At 40.7% G+C, this 27071-nt stretch overlaps 1 protein-coding gene across 1 annotated transcript; it reads left to right on the top strand.

The window, feature by feature from the left end:
- Positions 1-2052: 2052 nt before the first annotated feature.
- Positions 2053-25429, top strand: slc36a4 (solute carrier family 36 member 4). The gene is given in 11 exon segments (XM_043258246.1): positions 2053-2143; positions 5508-5603; positions 7378-7403; positions 7406-7461; positions 7634-7882; positions 9477-9575; positions 10504-10673; positions 12641-12810; positions 24702-24751; positions 24754-24835; positions 24838-25429. Coding segments are annotated over 10 exon segments (1113 nt in total). The 5' UTR covers positions 2053-2143; positions 5508-5553; the 3' UTR covers positions 24999-25429.
- Positions 25430-27071: the final 1642 nt, after the last annotated feature.

The following is a 27071-nucleotide window of genomic DNA, read 5'->3' as shown; positions in this document are numbered from 1 at the left end:
CAACTTTTTAAGACTAGTCTAAACGGTTGATACGCAGCGGCTGTATTTGCGTCGCGGCCCCTTTAAGAAGCTGCTCCTGGATGACGCCGCTGACGTGGAGCGCATAGTTTGTGCGCGAGATCCTGTGATGATGTGCGCTGTCTGGGTGAATCTCATCCGCTGTGATCCACTACAAATCTCCAGCGGGACTCATCTTCATTGACGGGGCTCCTTTCAATGGCACGCCGTGAGTTAGGCTCGGGTTGTCTGCTAGCGCGGGTTGTTCGGTGCGGATGTCGGATCCAGCGCAGGGCCGGTGATGGTCGCGCGTGAAGCCGGAGAGAGCAACAGAAGAGCGGCTGTGATTCTTGCCCTCCTTCGGTAAAGACGACTCCTTCCTTCACTGTGCGCCGACTACATAAACAGCGTTTAACTCTTTGTATTTACTTTTATTTTTAACTGTAAGCTTATTGTTTACCGTCTTTATTGCGTATTTGTTACGTTTAACTAAACTATTCATATATTTTAAAGGTGATTTTTTAGTAAACACGTGTAATTTAAAATATTTAAAAATATATTTAGATTCCGTATTGTATAAATACTTGTATTTAAAAATGTGCACGTGCATATAGGCTTTACGTTTTATATTTTACACACAATATTTTAAATATTAAAGATAATAAATACAATTGTACGCATTTTTTTAAACAAATTTCAGTGAATGCGTTTTATATTCTAGTAAACAATATTAAATATCTAGTATTTTATATAGTAAACATAGTATTTTTTGCATTATGATACTAGTGTTATATGCTTTATACATACTATTATGCACAAACACTTATATGTTTTATATATAAAACAAATTTTATTAAAAAAATTAAACTGCCGTTGGGTTATTTTGACTAGGTCAAAAAACAACTCAAGACACAGTTAACTAACAGAATGAACAACAGATAAAAACACGATAGCTTAGTTTAAAACACATGATTTCTGAAAATTAATAAATAAGTAAATAAACCTATACAATAAAGTATATTTATATATTGTACAATATATAAAAAAAAAAAAAAAAAAAAAAAAAAATATATATATATATATATATATATATATATATATATATATATATATATATATATATATATATATATATAATAAAAAGCTATTTAATAAACATTTTATTATTATTGTGTCATTAGGATTATTATGTAATGCAATAGAATATTACCATACATTTAGGAATGTAGTAAATGTTGACTATTACTCTAAAGCGTGAAGAATAGTGCTTTGTAGTTTGCATAGTACTTTCAACGCAATATGCATATTATTTATATGCTTTTTACTGCTTAACAATTTAGCGATTTCGGACAGTAAGTTTTAAAAGGTCACATTAGCAACGGTCCAATGTTGTGTAGTTTGGAGTGTAACTGCGCATGTGATCTACAGCTGATTCTCGGGTGTCGACTCGTCAGTGCACACTACACACACAGCTTTGAATAAACGCCTTCTAGATGAGCAGCACAGGATGCCAGCGCCCGAACAACTAGGTAATGATGCGTGTTTTACACCAAAGATGACTTCATTTCCTTCACACGTCTCTACAAAAACTATTCTATCGAACAAAAAGGCAGCATGGCAGCACCGTTTCATTCCATTTGATATAATAGATTATTATATTTAATAAACACGAACACCAACAGCATCAGGCTGCTGTTTTAAAGCATGCATGTATATTTTTTACATTTTTTTGTGCAACATCCGTGTAATTAGGCCGTGCATTTGCTGCGTGAGATTGCTTTTAAGCCTTCGATTTTGTTTCGAACGCGACACGGAGCAGACATGGAGGTGATGACGCCTCTGATGGAGGAAGAAGGAGGTGGCGAGGAGGAGGAAGATGCAGACGCGGACGAAGACTCGGAGCGTCTGCCACAAGGCATCACGTGAGTCTCACATCAGGGTTTCTTTTGGAGGTGACGATTTCATCTGCAGCCAAAAAAGTGCATATTTAAAGATCCGTCTGCTTGAAATAACAACGTTAATGAGGACGAGGCATCTGTCTTCTCTGTTCCTCAGGTTTACTCAGACCCTGCTGCATCTCTTAAAGGGGAACATCGGCACGGGATTGCTTGGGCTTCCTCTAGCAGTGAAGAACGCTGGGATACTGGTGCGTAACATCTCATCTTCCTTCATGACAACTTCTCAAACGTCTTCTCAAAGTCCAAAAGTGTCCGAATGTGAACGCGCTTCTAGGCTACATCCAGGTTTTGAGGGCCGGACTGTTACCAAAACCAGATTTATAGAGTCCAAAAACATGAAAATGCTTGAGGGGAGTAGTAAATGTGTTTGTTGTTTCTACGAAGTGCACTAGCGGCTTTATTGCCCCTGTAATTAGATGGCTTTGTTTTCACTGTTGTGTCTTGATCGCTGGATACTGAGTGTTTAAGATGTGGGTTTATAACAGGCCAGACCGGTTTACGGTCTTTTCCTGTATATCTGTAGCGTTTGCTGACGGCTCAGCCGCGGTTGGTTTGTAAACGTGTCAGTCCACAAACTTTATTGGCGTCATAAAGGCCTCATACAGTAAGCAAGCAAAGTTCACGCCGAGAGGGAATGACATTGCTTTAGAAGGACACTTAAAAGAGATCCAGTATTAGGTTTAAAACCGTTTTAAAAGTGTCTCTGTTTTCGCTCCAGCTCGGTCCGGTCAGTCTGGTTCTGATGGGGGTTGTTTGCGTTCACTGCATGCACATCCTGGTCAACTGCAGTCATCAGCTCAGTGGCGGTAAGAACCAATCACAGCCCACCGCCTCACTCACTCACAGCCAATCGCATTTCAGCTCCTTTTTTTTTTTTTTTGAGTCCTGGCCAGATGTTTGAAGATATGCAGTAGTTGAAATGAAATGTGAGGGCAACACTTCTGACCTGTGATGATTTGTTTTTAATAAAATAATCATTTTAGGCCATTGGGTGCACGGTTGACGCATGTTATATCACATTAAGCCTCGATGCTAACAGGAGCGACCTGGATTTGAGTTAGTTTAGATATTATAGTTAACTAAAACTAATAACTAGTTGCAAAGGCAAAGTTATTAAACTAAAATAACTAAAGCTAAAATTAATGTAAAAATGCATTAAAAAAAAATAAATAAAATAAATAAATAAAATATATATATATATATATAAGCAAAACAAAAACTAAAAATGAAAACACCACAGAATTATTCAGAATGAACAGTTTCTTTTCTGTATTAAAATAAAAACTAATAGTATCTCAAACAGCACAGATTTTATTAATATTAGAATTATTTTGTAAAAGTTTTTTTCCCATATATGTTTCTATTTATTATTTATATTTTAGGTAAAGTTTTAGCAGTTTTTTTTTTTTTATGTGTATGTGTTTTATTCAATTTTATTTCAGCTTTTATTTCAGTAGACAAATTAGACTCTCTTATTTATTTATGTTCATTTATTTTGCATGTGCGTTTTTAAGGTTTTTATTGTCCTCTCAACCCCTTTGTCCTAAAATATTAACCAGAAGATCCCTTGGTTCTCTTTTTATATTTGAACGATTTAAATGTTATCTTTTGATCCACTCTGTTTCAAGCCCTAATTTTCTGTCATTCTTCGCTTTAAAAGATAACAGACCCAAAAAAAACCCTACACGCCATACAGCGACTCTAAGCAGGTATTCATCCAAGCCTTTAGATAAAGCGTCCCACAGTTTAGCTGACCAAAGGTGTCTCTCAGATGGTTGTGCCCCCTGGTGGAGGTTTTTGCCCCCTTTTTGAAACCGTTCTGGAACCCTTCCCAGACGTTTGATCCTGAGAACTGAAGCCAACGACCCATACCTGCACTGAGAGCTGAATAAAGAGCATTTCTGATGGGTAACCTGGAAAGCGGCTCTGATTAGCTGTTCAGATGAACATCAGAGTCTCCGGTTGTTTGTGAAATTACAGTGGTAGCGTTTTGGCAGCCAGCTCGGTCATATTTTGCATTCTGGATATCTGTCTGTGCGTTCACACTTCTTGCGTGCGCTCCCTCTTCAAACGCGATCAAAGGCCTGTCCCTCGGGTCTCACTCCGGGAAGCGCAGGCTGCTGCATCGGTGCTGGAGTGAAGCGTTTGTCAAGCCCAGGCTCATCAGTCTGCTGTCACACGCCAGTGACGGTGTGTTACAGACTAGAGAGATCGATACATCGGCGGGGATTATTGCATCAGGGTTATTATTAATAACTAAAGCGGTCACGCCTGCTTCGTGTGAAGGCGTTTTCGAGGTTTTGTTTTGTCTGTCATCGTGCGATGATGAGCGGCAGCGGAGAATTGAGAATCGAGTGGATGAAAGCTAATATTTAAATAAAAATGTAATTAAAACCATCGGAAAAAGAACTTCACGTCCGGGCCATTAACCATCACGAATTGTGACCGGTGCATTATTGAAATATTAAATTATCAGGGTCTGTTTTAGGTCAGAGAGTTCAAAACTATTAAATAAAAATTAAAAACCAAATAAATAAATTTAGCACATAAGTGTGATGTACTAAAATAACAAAAACAACAATAAAAATCGAACATATAAATGTATAAACACTTTACAGGCGTATAAACAAAACAATAACTAATAAAAACAGCTAAAACTTCAATTACGAAAATTACAATTAATCAAATTTTAAACATTTATACATTTCAAATATTAGCTTAAACTCTATACTATGTAACAACCCTTTTAATGGATAATGATTTAATTTAAAATAGTTTTAATTCAGCATAAATGTACTGTAATTGCTGTAATTGGGTTGTATACACTTTTTTTAGAACATATTATGAGATGCTGGAAGCAAACCGTAAGAGAGGTAAAGTTTGTTATCTGTTATATTTTGTGATATTTTTTGGAAATCGTCTCTTATGCTCAACCGAGGCTGCATTTATTTGAACAAAAAATAAAAAATAATGATAATTATGAACAAACAAATAAATAAACAGTAAAATATTATGACATTGTAAAATATTTTCAAATAAAAATGCTGTTTATTTTCAGCATCATTACTTCATTGTCACATGATCCTTCTAATATGCTGATTTCTGATCATTATCAATGTTGAAAACAGTATTACTGAAAAAGATTGAGGTTCTTAATAGAAATGGATTAGAAACAGAAAACTTTTGTGACATTTTATAAATGTTTTAAGTGTCACTTCGGAACAGTTTAAAGTGTCTTGCTAATTAAAAAGATGACATATTATATTAACCATTAAATACAACGTGGTATATATTTGGTGAAATCCTCAAAAAAGAAGAAATGCTTCATCACCAAAGATTTAGCTTTAGCTTTAGGGATCGCTTTGGTCCCCAGCTGCAATCTGAGTGTCACGTATGGTGAACTTTTTGTCCTTCCCTTGTATAAAGTGTTTTGACTATATTTCTCCTCTAGAATTACACACAAAGCGTTTTGTTTCCAGCTCTGCTTTGTTCTTGAAGAATATTTGCCTGTGTTTCTCTCTCTCTGTCTGTCTGTCTCTCCTTCCCTCGCAGGTTAAAGCGTTCCCCCCTCGGTTACAGCGACACGGTTGCAGTTGCCATGGAGATGAGTTCCTCCCAGTGCCTGAGGAGAGGTGCTCATTTTGGGAGGTGAGCTATCCCATCATGCAGTTCATTGGCATGACAGACCCCCCCCTCCATCCCCTGCGTGTGCATATGTGATAGAGAGAGAGCGGGATGGCACGAGGGCAAATGTCTGTGCTTGAATGAATATATTCATTAGAGAGCGGAGAGACAGGACGCTGCCTGCAGTGGTGTGTTTTCAGATCTGATGTCCCACACACAGAGAGAGACCTCGCGCGCAGAATCTTAAAAAGATCTGTCCTGCCAGGAAATGCTGCCTCATTTTTTTATCTCTGTCCAAAGATAATATCATGCATACTGAAACATAAACCCCTGATGATGTTACTACTAATATACTTAAAAAATTAACAACAAAGACAGTGATAATAAATATTATCATATTTAGATTTTACATAAGAACATATATAACAAAATGTATAACAGCATTTTATATATTTATAATATGATGACTTAATTCTAAAAAAAATTTGATAAATATGTTTTGTGTACAACAAAAATAAATAAATAAAATAACATATTTAAATATCACATATATAAAATAAAAAATATTAATATATATATATATATATATATATATATATTTAAATATCACATATATATATATATATATATATATATATATATATATATATATATATATATATATATATATATATATATATATATATATATATATAAAAATATATATATTTAAATATCACATATATATATATATATATATATATATATATATATATATATATATATATATATATATATATATATATATATAATTTTACCTGGGCTATATTGCATAAATTATATAGGCTTATATAGGCCTTTTCTTTATCCATCTGAAACAACACTTAATTATATAATTAAATTGTACGTTTTTGCAGGCCTATGTACTTGATCATCAAGCATTAATCATAAACAGGAGCAGTTGTATTATTATAATTTTCTGATTAACATTTATTAGGAAATAGGATTGTTAATTTCTGCTATAGCCTAACTGACAGCCGACGGCTTTTATTAACCGTTAACCGACAAGATTATGTTAAACTAGGGAATTTGAATTGACGCGTGGCTGTGATGCCTCAATTTGTTTTCCAGGGGATTCATTTTATACACACAAAAAGCAGCATGGTCACGCATCTGCGGTGCCGCTATGAAGCAAGAAAAGCATTATAAAGCTATACATGAAAGAAATAAATAGCCTAGGTCTATATCCTGAATAATTAATGACTTAACAGAACAAAAAAAAAAACTAGAACAATTAACAGCCTATTTGCTGAATTTTAGCAGCCTGCTTAAGGAACAAATATATGAAATTATATATTTAAGAGGTAGTTTGTCAACTGAATAATGTGTTTTAACCTAAGCAACACAAACACAGATGCTGCATAGGCTGAAATTAGGTAAAGATTATTAAACATTGCATACTAATATGAAATAATCTTTTTAAATACGGTATTTCTTTATATTGGTTTGCACTATTCACTGAAAGGGAGGGCCCCAAAATGATCCTGCTTAGGGCCCCCAGATGTACAGGGCCGGCCCTGGGTTTGAATGATAAAACTGCATACTGAAAAATAAATTCTGTGGTATAAGAAAACATATGTTTCATAGAAATATTTGTATAAATGCATACAGATAATTATTATTATTATTTTTTATTTCCATTTCACTATTTTTAGTATTTCAACATTTCCATTAGTTGCAATAATAACCTTTTGTAAGTTAAATCTAATAAAAATGCTGTTTTGTAACAATTCTCACTCAAGTCAATCTCTTTTTCCAGGCACTTGGTGAATTTCTTCCTGGTTTTGACCAGCTGGGCTTCTGTAGTGTTTATTTTGTGTTCCTGGCTGAAAACATCAAACAGGTATGTGTGTGAGAGTGGAGCTCGAGAAGTTCCTTTTTGTCCGTGAGATTTCGATTACGTGACAGAGCTGGAGCCAGTCAAAATGAATAGACAGACGCATTTCCAGAAGGAAGCCCAGCAGCTGCCAATCAGAGCCGGTCAAAGCGAGGTCACGGCTGTGTGTGTTTGTTAGGTGATGGAGGGAACGCATGTGAACAGCTCGGCGGAGACGCCGCTGTTATACTCCAACAGCTCAGAGGAGGGCGCCGCCTCCCCCGCAACGCCTTCGGGGCTGGACCTGAGGCTCTACATGGTCTTCCTCCTTCCCTTCATCATCGTCCTGACCTTCATCAGAGACCTGAGGAACATGGCTGCCCTCTCCGCCGTCGCCAACCTCTGTATGGCTGTCAGCCTCGTTCTCATCTTCACATATATACTCAACGTAAGTGTGTGTGTGTGTTTGGGTGTTTGTGTGTGCTGCGCGATACGAGGGAAATTGAATTGCGTTTTGTTTGTTAAAATTAATAAAAATTTTAAAATCCGTTTTTATAAATCTCCAAGTTTTTCTGTGGTTACATAGATAATACATAAAAAATACTTATAATTATTATTGCTATTAAAATATTGTATTTACTGTAAAATCAGTTATTTTAAAAACAATGCACTAGATATTATTTACAAAACATTTTTATTGGATAATAATAATAATAGTGATAAACTTGATCATTTAAAATCAAGTAATTATTAAAAATATATATATAATAATGATAATAATGATAATAATGATAATAATAATAATAATTATTATTATTTATTTATTTTATAATTACTTTATTTTAAATGATCAAGTTTATCACTTCTTCATAAAAATGGTAACACTTTACAATATAGTTAGTTAACAACATTAGTTAACATAATGTAAGAATGAGCAGTACTTACACAGCATTCATGAATATTAGCTAATGCTAATTGCATTAATAAAATTTTGTTTAACATTAATGTACTTTGAACTAGCGCTGAATGACTATTTTTATTAACCAACATTAACAAAGATGAGAAAATGTTTGTTTGTTCATGTTACTTAATACGTGACATCTGTAAAGTGTTACCACAAAAATATGATGATGATTATTATTATTATTACTAAACAACAATTTTAAAAAAATCGTAATCAAGTATTTAAGAAATGTGTAATAAAATAATGATGCAGTAATAATAATGATGCTAATAAAAAGAAATATTGCTGTTTACATTTGTAATTATTGTAAAAATAAATATTTATCAAACACGAAAATTAACTGAATAATATAACGGTAATAGTGATAATTGTTTAAAAAACTAAATATAAAAAATAAATATTTCTAACACAATTTCTCTGTAAAATAAACATGTAAAAACATAAACGTGTATTTAAGAAAAATAATAATCTTCATTTACTCTTTAGTTCAACTGTAAAATACCATACAAATTTGACAGTTAATTATGGCTGTCTAATGTCTTTTTTTTATGTTAAACTATGAAACTTTTATTTTGGTATAAATCTCAAGGAGCCCTAAAATCTGCAATGAGCTTTATTTGTTGCAATGGGAAGCATTTCTCATTCTGAATTTGGGAAGATGGCGGACTTATGTAGCATTCATAAATGCATGTAATAAACATCTCAAAAGGATTCACAGCATTTACTCTGAGACGCTGAAAACACTGCTTGTGTGGAAACAAACACAGTGCTGCGCTTCACTCATCCACTACTTATTTATTCAGTAAATCACAGCCTTTGTGATTTTAATAATTCTGTAGTCAGGAACCACGACTGATACGAGCCTATGCATGCAAACACTCACAAATCACATTGGAGGCATTTTTCTGTATGCATCAGATTGTCAGAGCTGTGGGCGGCTGACACTGGATCTTCATATGCATTGTTCCTGACGTGTGTGTGTGTGTGTGTGTGTGTGTGTGCGTCTTTCCTCTGTGCTACAAAGAAAGAACTGCAATTATAATCCTGATGTAAAACTATCTCGTGTGTCTGTCTTTAGGATGTGAGTGATCCCAGACGTCTGCCGTATGCCTCCACGTGGAGGAAATTTCCCTTCTTCTTTGGAACAGCTATATTTGCCTTTGAGGGAATTGGAGTGGTGAGATGATGATGATGATGATGATGATGATGATGATTCAGCTTTTATTTAAGTGGTTTTGATTTGATATTGGCTAATATTGGAATATAACACAGTGTTTTGAAATCGTATGGATATTTTTAAATATTACTGTATTCATGATCAAATAAATACAGCTTTTATGAGCATGAGACTTATTTAACTTACCGTGTAGTTGAAAAAATAAAATAAATACACACACACACACACACACACAAGATATATATATATATATATATATATATATATATATATATATATATATATATATATATATATATATATATATATATATATATATATATATATATATTTATATATATATATATATATATATATATATATATATATATATATATATAAATATATAAATAATATTTATTGATTTACTCATGCTTAGCTAGTTACAATGCAGTATGGGATTTTTAAGTTAATAATATTATAAATTATAAAAAAATTTTCATCTACATTAACTCGTATATGCTTTTATCCAAAACAACTTGCATGTTTTCAGTGCAATATTCCAAATTAGTTTTTAATTTAATTTGTTTTAAAAAAATGCAACATCTTTCCCCATAATCAGTCTTTCTATATTTTTGACAGCAATGGATTTTTCTTTTCTTTCACCATTAGAATAATTCTTTTGGGAGAAAATTCGTACATATTGTTAAAACGTATTAAACTAAAATGCCGATACTTACTAATTCCCTGATTCGTGCATTCCCTGGGAATTTTGACGTTTTGTTTGCTACAGGGTGCATCGTTTGCTTCTGAATGTGATCAAAGGAAGGCTTCTTAGAAGACGGCGTCATCTTGCACGCTACTTTTTGGACTTGGCTTTGTGCATGTGACGCCCGGAGCAAAGCTGATCCATCTTCCGTGTTTTCCTCTCTCGCTTTGCTTTGTGTAGGTTCTCCCGTTGGAGAATCAAATGAGGGAACCGAAGCGATTCCCTCAAGCCCTCAACATCGGCATGGGCGTCATCATCGTCCTTTACGTGACCCTGGCGACGCTGGGCTACCTGCGCTTCAGAGACGACATCAAAGGAAGCATCACGCTCAACCTTCCGCACGATTCCTGGTAAATAAACGCTTGCGCATTTAAAAAGAACGGCATTTATTTGACATAGAAATGCCTTTTGATGTTTTAATGCATCCTCGCTGAATAAAACCAAAAAGAACCCAAATGAATTGATACAGTGCTCGTGGGGAAATCTGCATTTTTCTCGACTACCTTCGTGAGTAAAAAGCGGCGAAAGCTGAAAAATAAAAAAAAAATGTAGTCCCATCCATCACATCTGAGTGTTAAGTCGGTTCAGTTTAGTTATCGCAGCGCTCTGCCGTAGCGGAGTTAAATTCAGAGAACTAATATTAAACTGCTGGCTGGAGTCTTTGAAGCATCCTCTGTGTTCACTGTCAGAAACATCTCGAGTGATTGATCGCGGCTCACAGCGACTTAAGATCAAATTACAGAGAAATCAAAACCAGCTGCTTTCAAGTTCAGCTTTAACTAAAGCCTGCCATTTCCAACTCTCTTTCATGGAGACTTTTATTAGCGCCTAACGTATTTCTAGATCTCATTAGCATCTGTCAGCTGAGGACAATCTGCCACCAGAGCCAATATCTGATTCAGCATCTGGTTTGTTGATGTATCCAGCGGTGACGGCAGTGTGACATGCATCTAAATCTGTTAAACAACTTTTTAAAAGAAATGTTATGCATGTAGATTTTCAATGACATCGCACCGCAAACTGCAGTCCAAACAAGGAATAAAACAATGGAAGGAAATGATCAGTTCAGGACGTTTATCATGCTGTAAGCTTGTTTTTGATTAATGTTTTGACAGCACTATATTTAACCTTTTTTTCCATCTTGCATTATCAAACATTATCATTTTATATTTTTACATTTCTTCATGGCATTTCTCTCTCTCTCTCTCTCTCTCTGTCTCTCTCTCTCTCTCTCTCTCTCTGTCTCTCTCTCTCTCTGTCTCTCTCTCTCTCTCTCTCTGTCTCTCTCTCTCTCTCTCTCTCTCTCTCTCTCTGTCTCTCTCTCTCTCTCTGTCTCTCTCTCTCTCTCTCTCTCTCTCTCTCTCTCTCTCTCTCTCTCTCTCTCTCTCTCTCTCTGTCTCTCTCTCTCTGTCTCTCTCTCTCTCTCTCTCTCTCTCTCTCTCTCTCTCTCTCTCTCTCTCTCTCTCTCTGTCTCTCTCTCTCTCTCTCTGTCTCTCTCTCTGTCTCTCTCTCTCTCTCTCTCTCTCTCTCTCTCTCTCTCTCTCTCTCTCTCTCTCTCTCTCTCATATATATATATATATATATATATATATATATATATATATAATTCTGCCATTTTTATGAAAAATTTATACAGATTAAAAGCACTTAATTGATTAAAAAGTGACAGTAAATGCATTTATAATGTCAATTTAGTTCTTTAGAACTTTTTATTCATCAAAGAAAACTGAAATGCATCAAAGTTTCCACAAAATATTAAGCAGCACAACTGTTTCAACATTGATAATAATCAGAAATATTTTTTGAGCAGCAAATCTGTAAATTAGAATGATTTCTGAAAGATCATGTGACACTGAAGACTGAAGTGATGATGCAGAAGGTTTTTTTTCTTCGCTTTGCACCTGAGGAATAAAATTACATATAAAATAAACAGTTATTTTAAACCGTAATAACATTTTATTATTATTTAATTTGTATTACTGTTTTGATTCCTTTTTATTCAACCTTGATAAAGCATAAAAGACTTCTTTTTAAAACGATAAAACATTTTATGGACACCAAACACTTTTTTTTTTTTTTTTTTTTTATGGAAAAAACTAAACTATTTTGCAACTCTAGAGTTGAAATCAGCATAGCGTGAGTTAATGATTTTTCAACAAACTCTGCGTTGAGCTTCCTTTTGAAGTCGTGTTGAAATCCTGCATTGCATCATTGACGTTCTTCAACCCTTAATTGCACATTCTGTGGTTCCTGACTGGATCTGTTCAACATTTCTCTGCAGTATTCATGTGTGTGTGTGTGTGTGTGTGTGTTGCAGGTCTAATCAGCTGGTGAAGGTCTTGTACTCGTTAGGTGTGTTTGTGAGTTTTGCGGTGCAGTTTTTCGTGCCGGCGGAGATTCTGGTTCCGGCTGTGTGCGAGCGCGTCAGGAAGAGCTGGAGACGGGCGGCTGATCTCAGCCTGCGAGCGCTGCTTGTCTGCCTCACCTGTGAGTGAACACACACACACACACACACACACACACACACACTCATCCAGAACATCCTGAGCTGCCTCAATAAACAGCAGTTTAAGGCATCATAGTCATGCGTGTTATGCTAAAAGCAATCCCAGAATGCATTGTGCCGGGCTCTGTGAAAACAAAAAAAGGTTACTCAAATGAGAGAAGTTGTATTGCAAGCATACTGGTATTTTATGAAATAACTTCCATATAAAACCCATTGCTTGATCCATGCACCATTAGCTTAAAAAGTAAGCTCTTCATCGTTTCCTTGCTGTTTTCTTCCACCCATCCATCCACCCGTTCTGTTTCCTTGCTTCCCTCATTTCTCCCCTATTCCCATCTTCTCCTCATCCTACTCCTGCCTTCATTGGTGATGAGAGGAGAGATAGTGGAGGTTTGTTCTCCTCCCGAAGTGATGGATGGATGCTGTGAACCATTGTAAACCTGAAGGCTTTTGGATTAGTTTGATATATGTTTTTTATCTTTGGAAAAATTGAGTCCGCCACTGAACCGTGAACCACCCAGAGACCTAAAATATGAAAATAAATATTTGTTTAACACCGTCGGTCATGCAGGTACGAATGAAAGAGCATTTGCTATGAAGAAAGAGAACGAGAGAGGAAGAGAGGATGCAGCAGGAATTGAGTGCACCTGGAGACTGAATGAAGAAGTGAGTGATGGTGTGTGTTTTTGTTTTGGAAAGTGAGAAAAATGGAGCGAGACCCTGTGATGCAAACTGTTAAAAACTGGATCATATTATATACTAGTATGGTATTTCTTCATATTTAGAATGTTTCCCTTTTTTATAGGTCCAGCATTCCTTTACATCATCCATCCATCCATCCATCATTTAAGTTATCATTCTAGTTATTCATTGTTCTGTCTGTTACGTTTATTTTTCCTTCATCAATTTTATTTTCATCTGTTCATCCATCTATTGTTCCCTTTCAGTCGGTCACTCCGAGTCACGTCGGATGACCGGCAATTGGGATCTCGCCGAGAGACCAATCTACTTGATGTATCTAAACAAGCCAATTGAAGATTGGCATGCGCTATCGCATCCAGCTGCCGCTGATCACAGCGCGTGTATAAATAAACAGCGGGTGCAGCGCATATTCAGCTTTTCGCGGGGCCGGCGTGACTGTTCCGCTCAAAAGGCGATCTCACGAGTGTTGGAGTGCGGCGTTTCAGCGGAGGTCGTTTTCCTGCGTCGAGTGGATTGCCACAATCAGGCTGCACTACCCCTGTTTGTGTGCAAAACGGCTATCCCCTGTTGCGCGCAGCACTAAAAGAGCATTCGCGGGTGCGTCTTTTTAAAAACGACGGCGTTACGTCTGGCAAACTCGGCGCGTCTTGGAAGACAGCGTGGGTCTTGCTTCAGACTCGTACACCCGTGTGTTTCTGGATCTGCGGTTGTTACCTGGTGTTAGGTGATGGTCTGTCGTTGCCTCGTGTGCCTGGGCTTAGCACGCTGAGGTGGCGGTTGTGGATGAATCATTTCCTCGCGGGAGATGGTCATCTCGGAGTGATGGGCGGGCTCTGTCGCCTTGAAAAAAGGAGGCGGGCTTGTGTTTGCTCGACTTGGTTCTCATTCTGGCTGCAGACAGGTGGGCTCCATTTCGTTGTGACACAAAGCTTAAACTCTGCAACCAGTGGAGCTGCAAAGGGGCAGTCTGGACCCTCACGTGGGGTATCAGCTGTACCCTCTTGGGCTCCCCCTGATGATCAGAAGTCAATCGCTGCATCGGAAGGTGAGCCAGACATTTCTGGAAGTGAAGATCCGGTTGCTCTGCGTCTACCAGGCGTTGAATGTACTGGATACAGATCTAGAAATGGTGGCTATGCTTGCCCAGGCAAATCGAGGTGATCGGGATCAAGTGGAAACCTCCACTGCTTCCGGGCCCTCGAGGCTGGACGATTAGTATTTAAGGGTGGCTTGCGCTGGTTCTCAGGGCCCCACCCTGGTACCTTTCTTCCCGGAAGTGCATGAGGAGCTTACTGGGATGTGGAAAGCACCTTTCACTGCCAGAAACTGCCCCAGTGGCTCCTCCTCCTTCACCACCCTTGACAGTGGCACAGCCAGGGAGTTCTGTGATCGCCCCCAGTGGAGCGGTCAGTTGGGATGCAGCTGTGTCCCAATGCCGTTTCCGCTTAGTGCGGTGATCCTGTGCTCCCCTCCGGGCCTGCAGGTACTCGTCGGCTCTGAGCGGCAGTGCCTTGTGCGGCCTGTGGACAAGCTGCGTCTGCAGTACACGCTTTGGCGTTGTTGCAGGTTCATCAGGCCAAGGCACTGAAGGATCTGCACAGGGGTGGTCATGACCTGGAAGTTCTGAAAGAACTCTGTATCGTGATGGACCTCGCGCCACGGCGGCGAAGGTCTGCAACGCGGTCTCTGGGTTGTCACGATGGCCACTACGGTGGTCAGAAAGCGCCATCTGTGGCTGTGTCTGGTCGACATGCGCGAGTAGACAAGACACGTTCCTTGAATGCCCCCATGTCCCAGACCGGCCACTTGGCGGCGCGTGGAGAACTTTGCCCAGCAGTTCTCCGCTGCCCAGAAGCAGACTGAGGTAAAAACATCCTGCCTCGGCGTGCAGCTGCTGCCTTCACCCAGCCGCCCGGCGGCCCACCTCAGCCAGCTCGTCGCCGAGGTGCCCCTGCTGCCGCCACCGCTCCGTGCAGTCAACGCAGCAGCCCCATCTAGGCAGCACCGTGGAGCTGGCAGCAGGGCAACCACCCAGCCTGTCAGGCTCCTGCCAAACCTGGAGGAAAGCGCCCAGGTGCAAGAGGCCCTCAGATCCGGGGATGGAGGAGCTGCTCTGCCGGGCAGAGAATGTTGCCGCTACCTAAAACCTCGACAAGGCGGTTTCCTCTGTCTCTGGGTCCCCAGGGAGGCGAGGAGTTGGGCGGGCCAGTTCCGCGCCACTCACGCTCTCCTTGGGCTAATATGCAGCAGTGGGAAGACTGGGAGGACAACCAACAGCCTACCCGCCTCACTTCTGCGGGGATGCAGGTAAGAGTTGCACACCTCAGACCCCGCCGGACCGGCCACGAGACGCCCGAGCCGGGTCCCTGCACTCCCCCTCGCTGCCCCATCGCCTGCACGTCGGTGGTTCCGCTCGAGCCGCTAGTTCGGTCTCTGGATGCCTGGTTGAATCTTCCCAGGCTATCCCGGTGGCTCCTGCGAACCCTTCGACTTCGGCTATATGATTCAGTTCATCCGGCGTCCCCCCAAGTTCAGTGGGATCCGCTATATGTCAGTGAACAATGCGTGTGCCCCTGTCTTGTGGGCGGAGATTGCTGTCCTTCTAGTGAAGGCACGATAAAGCCGCTTCCTCCAGCCGATATGAGGTCGGGGCTTACAGCCCATACTTCATAGTGCCCAAGAAAGGCGGTGGGTTATGACCAATCTTGGATCTGTGAGTCCTGAATCGAGCACTCCCGTTCAGGATGTTGACACAGAAACGCCTATTCAGTCGTCCGTCCCAGGATTGGTTGCAGCGATCGACCTGAAGGACACGTACTTTCGTGTGTCGATTCTTCCATGCCACAGGCCATTCCTGAGGTTGGCGTTCGAAGGTCGAGCATATCAGTACAAGTCCTACCCTTCGGGCTCTCCCCTGTCGCCCGCAGCGTCTTCATGCAAGTCGCGGAAGCAGCCCTTGCTCCACTGAGAGAGTAAGGCGTTCGCATTCTCAACCAACTGGATGACTGGCTCAGTCCCGGGCTCAGTTGTGCGAACACAGGGATCTGGTGCTACAGCACCTCAGCCAGTTGGGGTTTCAGGTCAACCAGGAGAAGAGCAAACTCTGCCCAACGCAGAGGATCTCTTTTCTTGGGATGGAGCTGGATTCGATCGATCAGATGGCACACCTCACAGAGGCGTGCCAATTCGGTGTTGAACTGCTTCAATATGTTCAAGAGCAGGATGGCGGTCCCACTGAAATATTTTCAGAGGCTCCTGGGGCATATGGCAGCCGCGGCCACAGTGATGCCGCTGGGACTAATCCATATGAGACCGCTTCAACATTGGCTACACGATCGAGTCCCGAGGTGGGCGTGGCAAAGTGGCACTCACCGGGTTCAAATAACACCGGCCTGCCGCCAAACCTTCACCCCGTGGTCAGACCTCTCGTTCCTTCGGGCCGGAGTGCCCCTGGAGAAGGTCTCCAGGTATGCTGTGGTTTCACGGATGCCTCCACCACCGGCTGAGGGGCCACGTGCAACGGGCATGCAGTGTCAGGGGTTTGGACGGGCCCTCAACTGCAATGGCACATCAACTGCCTAAAGTTGCTGGCAGTACATCTCGCCCTAGGCAGTCTCGAGAACTGCCTTCGAGGCCAGCATGTACTAGTCCGCACAGACAACATACTGACCGTTGCGTACATCAACCAACAAGGTGGTCTACGCTCCCGTCGTATGTCGCAACTAGCCCACCACCTCCTCCTCCTATGGAGTCGGAAGTTCTGAGGTCGCTTCTCGCCATTCACATTCCAGGAGTGTGCAACCAGGCAGCCGACGAGCTGTCGCGAGCTGCACTACCCGGAGAATGGAGACTCCATCCCGGGCGGTTCAGCTGATTGGGAGCGTTCCGAGCCACTCAGGTAGACCTGTTTGCCTCTCCAGAGACTTCCCATTGCCCACTGGCACACAGCTGGCTGCGGGGCCTTTGCAAGTATGTATTTCCCCAGTGAGCCTTCTTGCACAGACACTGTGCAAGGTCAGGGAGGACTAGGAGCAGGTCTTGCTAGTAGCACCCTACTGGTGAAGACTTGGTTCCCAGAACTTGTGCTCCTCGCGACAGCCCCTCCTTGGCGATCCTCTGAGGAAGGATCTTCTGACTCAGAGATGGGGCACCCCTTGGCACCCGCGTCCAGACCTCTGGAAACTCCATGTCTGGTCCCTGGATGGGATGCGGAGGCTCTAGGTGACCTACCTCAAGAGGTAGTCGACACCATTTCTTCGGCTAGAGTGCCGTCCACGAGACAGGCCTATGCCTTGAAGTAGAGCCTGTTCGTCGAGTGGTGTTCTTCTCAGGGTGAAGACCCCCGGAATTGCCCTATCAGTCGTGCTTATCTTCTTGCAGCAAGGGTTGGAGCGAAGGCTGTCTCCCTCCACCCTTAAAGTCTACGTGGCTGCAATCGCTGCAAATCATGACCCCATAGATGGGAGGTCTGTGGGTAAGCATGGCCGGATTATCAGGTTCCTGAGGGAAGCCAGGAGGTTGAATCCTCCACGGCTCCCAACAGTACCCTCTTGGGACCTGTCTGTAGTGCTGACAGCACTGCAGTAGGCTCCGTTGAACCCTTGCCAGCAGTTGTGCTAAAGTTCTTTTATCTATGAAGACATTGCTCCTGCTCGCATTGGCCTCCATCAAGAGGGTAGGGGACCTGCAGGCTTTTTCGGTCGACGATTCGTGCCTACAGTTTGGGCTCATGCAGTTCCCAGGTACCACTGAGGCCACGGCCGGCTACGTGCCCAAGGTTCCCACTACCCCCTTCAGAGACCAGGTGGTGAACCTTCAGCGCTGCCCTGGAGGAGGCAGACCCAGCCCTGGCGTTGCTTGTCCCGTCCGAGCACTCCGATGCTCGTTGACCGGACACAAAGCTTCAGGACCTCAGTCCAGCTCGTTTGTCACAGAGGCCGGCAGAAGGGAGTGCCGCCTCCAAGCAGAGGATGGCTCACTGGATAGTGGACGCCATTACCCTAGCATACCAAGCACAGGGTATGCCCTGCCCCCCCTTCAGGTTGCGGGCACACTCAGCAAGTGTTGCATCGTCCTGGGCGGTGGCTCGTGGCACCTCGCTGACAGATTGTAGAGCTGCGGGCTGGGCGACCCCAACACGATTGCTAGATTCTATAGCCTACGTGTGGAACCGGTATCCTCCTGTGTTCTCACCTCAAACTGGTAGAAGCACTGAGAGGCCCGGTTTCGGGTCGGCTTGTTAACCGCTCCAGAGCGTCCATACAGTAGACCCTGTCGAGCTCCTCCATTCCCCTCGGCAGCCAGATGTTGCGGAGCATCCGGCGCCAGGCCCTCTCGATGAATCCGTGAGAACCGGTGAGGGCTGGGAGCCATGTAAAGTACCCCAAGAGGACTTTATGTGTGTATTTCCACGGCATAGCCTTAGAGCCCGTGTTTCCCGGCAGACCTTCTGCCCGTCTAAGAGGGTTCAATCACCTCCAATTTTCCATATGCAAACTGAAATACTGTCCATATGCGTATTCGTTCCGAGACCTCCTACGGGAAGGCTGGACTTCCGCACGTCCCTGTTCACTAGAACGTGGGACGTTTCCCAGTGTTCAGTCTTACGAATGGGTAGTGTTACAAAAAGTAGCTGGCTTCTTGTGGTTGAGCCCGGCCTCGCCCGATAGACTGAGGGGGCTTGTGGGCTCCCACAGGACACTGGAAGAGGCAGCGTCCATGGCGTTTTGGTAGGGATCCCAATTCGTCGGTCATCCGACGTGACTCGGAGTGACCGACTGAAAGGGAGCGTCTCGGTTTGCGTATGTAACCCTCGTTCCCTGAAGAAGGGAGCGGAGGCGTCACGTCCGTCGCCACGGTGCTGCACCTCTGCTGAAGGGCCGGTCACTGGCTCGGCTCCTCAGCGAAAACCTGAATATCGCGCTGCACCGCTGCTTATTTATACGCGCTGTGATCAGCGGCAGCTGGATGCGATTAGCGCATGCCAATCTTCAATTGGCTTGTTTAGATACACTCGAAGTAGATTGGTCTCTCGGCGAGATCCCAATTAAATCGGTCATCCGGCGTGGCGTCTCCGTTCCCTTCTTCAGGGAACGAGGGTTACATACGTAACCGAGACGTTCATTCTGTCAGGCATTGTTTATTCCATCCATCAATCCATCATTCTATCCATTTTCTTTCATTCATCCATTGTTCATTCTATCCATCTATTCATCAGTCATTTACTCCTCCAATCCATTGTCTATTTTCATTCATTCATTCATTCATTCATTCATTCATCCAACCATCCATTCATTCATTCGTTCATCCATCAATCCACTCATTGGTCCATTATTAATTCCTAATCCATCCATCAATCCACCCATCCATTCTTCCATCCATCGTTTGTTCATTAATTTTCATTCATTCATCTATCAATCCACTCATCCATCCATCATTCTTTCATTAATTTTCATTCATGCATCTATCAATCCACTCATCCATCCATTGTTCATTCCTCTATCCATCCATCGCTCATTCATTCTTTCATTCGTCTATTAATCCAGTCATCCATCCATTGGTCATTCCTCCTCCATTCATCCATCCATTCTTTAAACTCTCTATCATCCTGTCCTTACTGTCCGTCTTATTTACTTTTTCTTAATCATTTTATCCATTGCTCTATCTATAGTTTACATCTCATCAGTTATTATTAAAGCTACTGTTTTAGCTGTTAGTTTACCTCTTGTTCTAATCACCTGTTCCAGGCATTGTTTTTGCTATTTATCACTAGCTTTCTTTTAGCAACCTATCTTTCTAGCAATCTTCTCTCCCAGTGATTGATATTGTAGCTATCTATCATTCTATGTAGATACAATCTTTCTGCCTTCTTCCCTCCCCAGTGGCTCTGCTCACAATTCATTTGTCCGTCTCTTGTTCTCTCACTGTCCCTGGTCTCCTTGGACATATCACTTTCTCCGCTTATAAGATTTCTTTTATTGCATCCATGACTTTCTTTCTCTCTCTTGTCCTGTCCTCTTGGTCACTCGCCAGCTCTCTCTCTCTCTCTCTCTCTCTCTCTCTCTCTCTCTCTCTCTCTCTCTCTCTCTCTCTCTCTCTCTCTCTCTCTCTCTCTCTCTCTCTCTCTGTTCAAAGTTTCAAGTTGCAGCATGGCGACATGAAAGAAACATGGACACTATTATTTAAAGAGCAGAGATGGGGTTAGGAACATATTCAGGTTCATTCAATTAAACATTTAGTATCATGCATTTTCAAATAAAATGATAGTTGGTGGGAAATGGTGTGGAGGGAACTGGATTTTATCCAATGGAGTGATTGGTTTGTTGGCGAGATATTATTGGCTAATACTATTGTCTCGTTTCACACAGTGGTGAAGTCATTTCAGAGGCAGAGAAAGTCATTACATTGTGATGAAAGATTATGAAAAACATTGACCGTAATATGCGCTGGTGAGCTGCGCACAATAAGACCAGGGAAATATACTAGGAAGGGAAATAGCAAGGTTCCCGCAGTCTGAATTATTTCACAGTAATTATTTAAATTAGAAATTGAAACAAAAGTCAAATATATTTTAAAAGGCTGGAAATAATATAAATAAATGCAATTTGAAAATCCTTCTCTGTTGTTCTTTTTAAAGCAGTCTGTAAAGTCCATAAACACTTGAAAACGTATTGATTTCATTAATTAAAATTCTATTTCTAATTCTAATTGCTGTGTATTACTTAAATTAAAATTAATTAAATATAAAAATAAAATTACATTTTTATTTGCACCAAAATATCCTGTGGGCGCTGTTGAAGGGGTAATGAGCTCTGAAGGTTGCTGGCCTGTGGCCTGTGTTGGTAGATAAAAGATGAAGTTCTCATTCTGTCATTCGTTCATGCTGTCTTTTATCTCTCTCTGTGTTCTTTCTGCCTGACGTGCTTCCTCCTCTTTCCCTGGCCCAAGGCCGTCACCCCTTTGAGTGCTGTGATAGATTAGTGGGTGCATTGCGCGTATGGGTGTACGTGTGTGTGTGTGTGTGGGTGATGTGTTTTATATAGTGTGTTTGTGGCCGTGTATGACTTTTATGGTGTGTGTGAGAGCTGGGGCAGAGTTGAGGGACTCATTCAGTGTCTGCTCATTTATCTCAGTCTTCCTGAGGCCCTGTGAATTATTACCTGCCTGCCCTACGGAGACAGGCCCATCATGGAGCTCTCCGCTGAGGCCTGTCGCAGAGCTCCGTGATAGGGCTTATCATGCACCTGCATGCTGAGGCCCTTCGTTCCGAGACGTTCTCCAAGAAGCCTCTGGCTTTAGGAAGTTAAGTGGTTAAGGCTTAGTTGTAACCCAAAATTTGCCGGTTTAATCTCCTCAAGGATCAAGCTGCGTAATCTCAAGTTTATGCACTTTTCACTGTTATTATAGTATATATATTTTGGTTTTATTTAAAAAACATTTTTTTTACATTTCAATGTCTGTATAGTTTTTTTTAGTAGTAGTAGTAATATTATTATCTTGTTTTAGATTTATTTTAACACTATAATATAAACATTTGTTAAGTTACAAAATTACTTAAATAAGAACAAAATTAATTAAATTAAATGAGAATCATTTAATAATAAAACAACTGAAATAGAAGTTTAATAAAAAAGAGAAATACATGCATTCTAATAATGCTAGAATTTGTTTGATATAGAGTTTAAAATGTAAAGTTAATTAATAAATATAAAATGAAAATAATAATAAATATATCAAATCATATAAAAATACTAAATAAAATGTATTCATCTTGAAATTATTAATTTAATATTTATCTTTAAACTTTATAACCCTGACTTTGTTTGTCCCTAAAACAAAAACTATTTCCTATCGTCTTTATATGAAGTGATGCTTGCTTCACATTCCTTAATGATTATTCATATTCAGTTACTCGCATTCTTTTTTGTTTATTTTTAGAGCTCTATTTTAACATTGGTCCATGTGTTGGCGTTGGTTTATCTCTCATATCATGTACCGAACTGTCAAACATTTATCCTGAGGGTGGCAGTAGCACACAGAGAGGAGAAACTGAAGCGTTCATGCGTGTTTGTGAGATAGTGTTCAGAATGCATGAGTGAGAGCGAGAACCCAGTGTGTGTTACATGTTACTGGTTTCTTCTGCAACAGAGAGAAGGAGAGAGGGAGCGAGAGAGACAGCGAGAAGATGTAGCTTAGAGAGCAGGTGTGTGACACTTCACACTCAAATCTCATGAATTAAACATATGTGTACAGCCTGAGAGAGTGTGTGTGTGTGTGTGTGTGTGTGTGTGTGCTTTTTATAAAAGGCTGCGGGGAACGTTTGCAGCCATTCCACTAAAAGCTGTATGTGCGTGAGGATATAAATTGTTGTGCCTTTGTTTTCAAGGGAAAGAGAAGGGTTTTTGTCTTCCACATCAGCAGAAAAGATGAATATTGATTTTTGATTTAGTCCTTCAGCCGCGATCCTCTGCATACACCCGTCCGCAAACCACGAAACCGATCAAGAGTTAAACACACACACAGCCTATTAAACCGTGAGGTTTGTGCTTGCTCGCTTTTTGCACAGACCGCTCAGAGCTAACTCTTTTTTTTTTTTTTTTTTTTTTGTGTGTGTGTGTGGTGTTGACCGTGATATTAAAACTTTGATATGGAACATGACTTGTAGTGCAAAAAAGCAAAACTGACCAAAATTTTGGCCCTAGCAACCACTCGCTACACCTTAGCAACTGCATTGTAACGGAGAGTGCACGCCAAAAGCGAACGCTCGCACATACCGTAACACTTTGTATACGCTTTATAAGGCTGCATCGAAAAATGATGATCGCGGATCGATGGCCAGAGAAAGTCGAAATCATCCCGTAATGTCAATATTACAGTGCTCCTATTATGGATTTTTGGAATTGAGCTTTTATGACACTGCTCTGAATTTGAAATCGGTTTTTAAATCCCAAACCATTTCATCTTGACGTCAGAGCGAAACGTTAGCTTACTTGTCGCGCGAAAAATTAAGATCGGCTTTATTTCAAGCACCAAAAAAAAAAAGCGCTCTGCGTCCGAAAACCTCTAAAACGTTGACTTCGGAGGCAGGAAGGCATGAAGGCTCGTCCAAATCCAAATTCTGCTTCACTTCCTGTCTCCAGAGGTACCTTTTGAAGGCAGCATAGATGTATCCTTCGCTGCCTTTGATATCCCACAATCCTGTGCGTTCCATTCTGTGACGGTTGATTTAAAAAAATAAAGATGGGCCTGTTTGTGTATAAATGTATATTCTGACTAAGTTTTGATGTTTCTACTGCACTTACATTTGATGATATTTCTAGCTAGAAATCCGTATTATAGCAATTAAATATGCATTTAGTTATCACCAAAACCCGTTCTATTTTGTTGTATATCATTAAACGTTACGTTGCCTCAGAAGCCTGTCTGAAATCAGTTTCTTAATGTGCCTTTGTGCAAAACGCTGCCTGCCTTTTTTCAACAAATATTTCTTCTCATTTTATCATATTTCGCAAATATTAAGGGAATAAATTAAGACGTTTATATACCATTATGGGCATGTGAAGTGGATTCGTCTTTGAGAGAAAATGCGTGGTTAAAGTTGGCCACATTGCATTGTTTTTGCATTATTGTAAGGGGTTGGTTTAGGTTTGGGGTAGGCTTAGACATTAATAAAACTGTTTAATACTGTAGGTAGAAAATGTCATTTATTGTTAGCTTATTGTTATTTATAGTTTTAGCTGCATCCCTTTGTTGCCAAAAAGCGCGTACATTTTTAGTTGTTCACCGGCATAAGTCTTGTGCAAAGTTTTCACTGTGCTTGTATAATATCCATTGCTCGTCTCAGTGGAAATAGAAATATTTTCAATATCGCAAAATCCCCGCATATTTGCGCTTATGCCACTGCTATTTCAATTACTTTTCAAGGCAGCATATTGAATTGAAGTTTATCTTCTAAAAAAACCAATGTTTTAATAGTTTAGTTAACAAAAACAAAACAGCAGAACAGCTTTGCCGCTACATACAGTGCCATAGCAACCAGCGGAAACGCCTAGCAACACCTTGGCAAGCCACTCAGGCCTGTCAGAACAGTGGCAGTTCGTTTCAGCTCTCGTGTCTTCCTGCGAAAATCTCATCCCTCCTTCCCTTCTGTCTCCATCTCTCTGTTTCTCAGGCGTAACGGCAGTCTTGATACAGCGGTTAGATCTGGTGATCTCATTGGTCGCGCGCGGTCAGCAGCTCGGGCGCTGGCTCTCATCTTCCCGCCCCTGGTGGAGCTGGTGGCGTTCCCAGTCAACCTCCTCCTCCTCTCCTGCTCCTCAAAGACCTCTCCATCGCCGCCCTCGGCTTCATCGGCTTCCTGACCGGGACCTACGTAACGCTGGAGGAGATCATTTATCCAGACGACCAAGGACAGGCCCGTCTCCGTGACGACGGGAACTGGACCACACCCACTACCTCACCGCCCTGAAAACCACGCCCACAAACGAAGGACCAATCGAATGCACCGTTAAAGGGCACTGTCTTTTTGAATGCCGTAACTTGCTCTGGGATGGAGAGCTTGTCTTATAAGGGTTGAGGTGGTATTTTATAGCTCAATTTGTTTTTCATTCCACAGGCACATGCCTGAGGTGCGCAGCTGTAGCGCGGATTGCATGCATGTGCGTTTGAGTGATGGTGTGCATGGGAAATATTTCCTCGGTGCGGCCCTATGGACTTTCCGTGACTCCACCCTGTTCTAGATGGAATGGCTCGGACTCCATCAAGCCGGTGGAGCATATAGCATGACGGGCCGTCAGCATTAAACACTGCAGGAGGGCGCCAGAGAAATATTGCACACTGTAAGGAATGTACGTTCGCGCTGACTAGAGGTATTATTAATAAACCAATCGTTTCTCCCGAGGCTTGTGATATTTAATTTTTTTTTTTCCCTGCATTCTTTTTTTGACTGCTGCAGCGTTCAGGGGGAATAATGAGCCTTTTATTTAATGACAAACTTTGCGACGCTGAATGTATTACAGGCTATTAAGCCGTTAAGTAAAAATTCACTCTGCTAGTCTGCATTTTTTTTCCGGAACCATTCGGGATTCAAAACAAGTTTCAACCGCATCGGTTAATGCCGTAATTTGTTGTCATTCAGCACACATGGTTTTCGACTCATCCCTCAGTTTGTACGACTAGCGAAGATCATGTTTGCACTAATGCACATACAAAAGAAGCTCTTAATTACTTCAGTACGAAATAGTGTGTCTAATTAATCCCTTTAGTGGTGAATTTCTGATTGTTAACAAAAAAAAACTATCAAAACAACAAGCATTTATTAGCGCTGTATTTCTATTTTATTTTCAGTTATTTTTTCCTGTCCATTATTATTATTACTATTTTTATTATTATTATCATCATCGTCATTATCAGTGTTTTCAGAGATAACTTTTATTTTAGTAGTTTTCGGGGGTGCCAAAGCTAATTGGTGCTAATTAAAAATGTATTTTTATACTTTTGTTTATTATTTGATGTTTTCAGAGTTTAACACCAGTTAGTTAAGCGTTAAACCAGATGGATTGCGAATTTTTCACATTTTATAACGTACTGTGCATCCGAAACGACTTCGTGTATGACCATTTTTATTTAGTTTTCTTTAGTTATGCTAAGAGAAATCGCAAATAAAACCCAATTAAAAGTAGAACCATAAAGAATAGTTAACTAGAATAAAATATAACAAACAGCATCATAAAAAAAAAAGGTTTGATGTACAAAATTAACTAAAATATATAGACCCTACAAAAAATGACAATAGCACAGTAAAAGTAAATAAAAAAAATTCTAAATACATTATAATATATATATATATATATAAGTAAATAAATTATATAATTATATATAAATTATATAAAATTTGTATCTCAGTGATGCGAAAATACGTTTAGCGTACAATTTAATGTTTTGTGGCTATTTTTTCTAAACCGTAATTTATACCGTTTTATTTAAGAGCGTGCAACTGTTAGTCTATTACTGTGAAAGCAGTTTTTGCCTTTTACAAATTGAGGGATGAGTCAATTTTCTCTAGTACTAAAAGAGATAGGCCTTATTTTGTACTGAACCCTTCGACATTCAACCCTGTTTTCTTCCACTTATATTGTCAAAACCTTTATATATATATATTCTTTTTTTTTCCTGTACAAAAACTGAGCTGCCGTGTTTCCGAGTGAAACAGGATAATCATTGAGGATAAATCTGGGCTATTAGATTTAAAACATCAGCAATTGATTGGATCGTGAAAAATGGGAATTCATGCCAGAATAGAGCCTGGGAGGAAAAATTAAGAGGGTTTGGTGATGTCAGCCGAAAGGAAATTTGTTTCAGTGCCAGAGGAAGTGATTAGATTTTGATGAAGGATTATGAAGACGATATGTTTTAGTCTTTGAACTAACCGAGCTGATGAATCGTTCACAATAAGATCGGAACGTGCGTTAAGAATGTGGATATGGTCAATGTCCAGAGAGGATGACCGCCAGCTTGCGTTAAATTAAATGTCATAATTGCT

Source organism: Puntigrus tetrazona, chromosome 15 (assembly GCF_018831695.1).
Source record: "Puntigrus tetrazona isolate hp1 chromosome 15, ASM1883169v1, whole genome shotgun sequence".
Lineage (NCBI taxonomy): Eukaryota > Metazoa > Chordata > Actinopteri > Cypriniformes > Cyprinidae > Puntigrus > Puntigrus tetrazona.
Note: the sequence above shows the minus strand (reverse complement) of the source record. Positions and strands in the feature narration are given on the sequence as shown.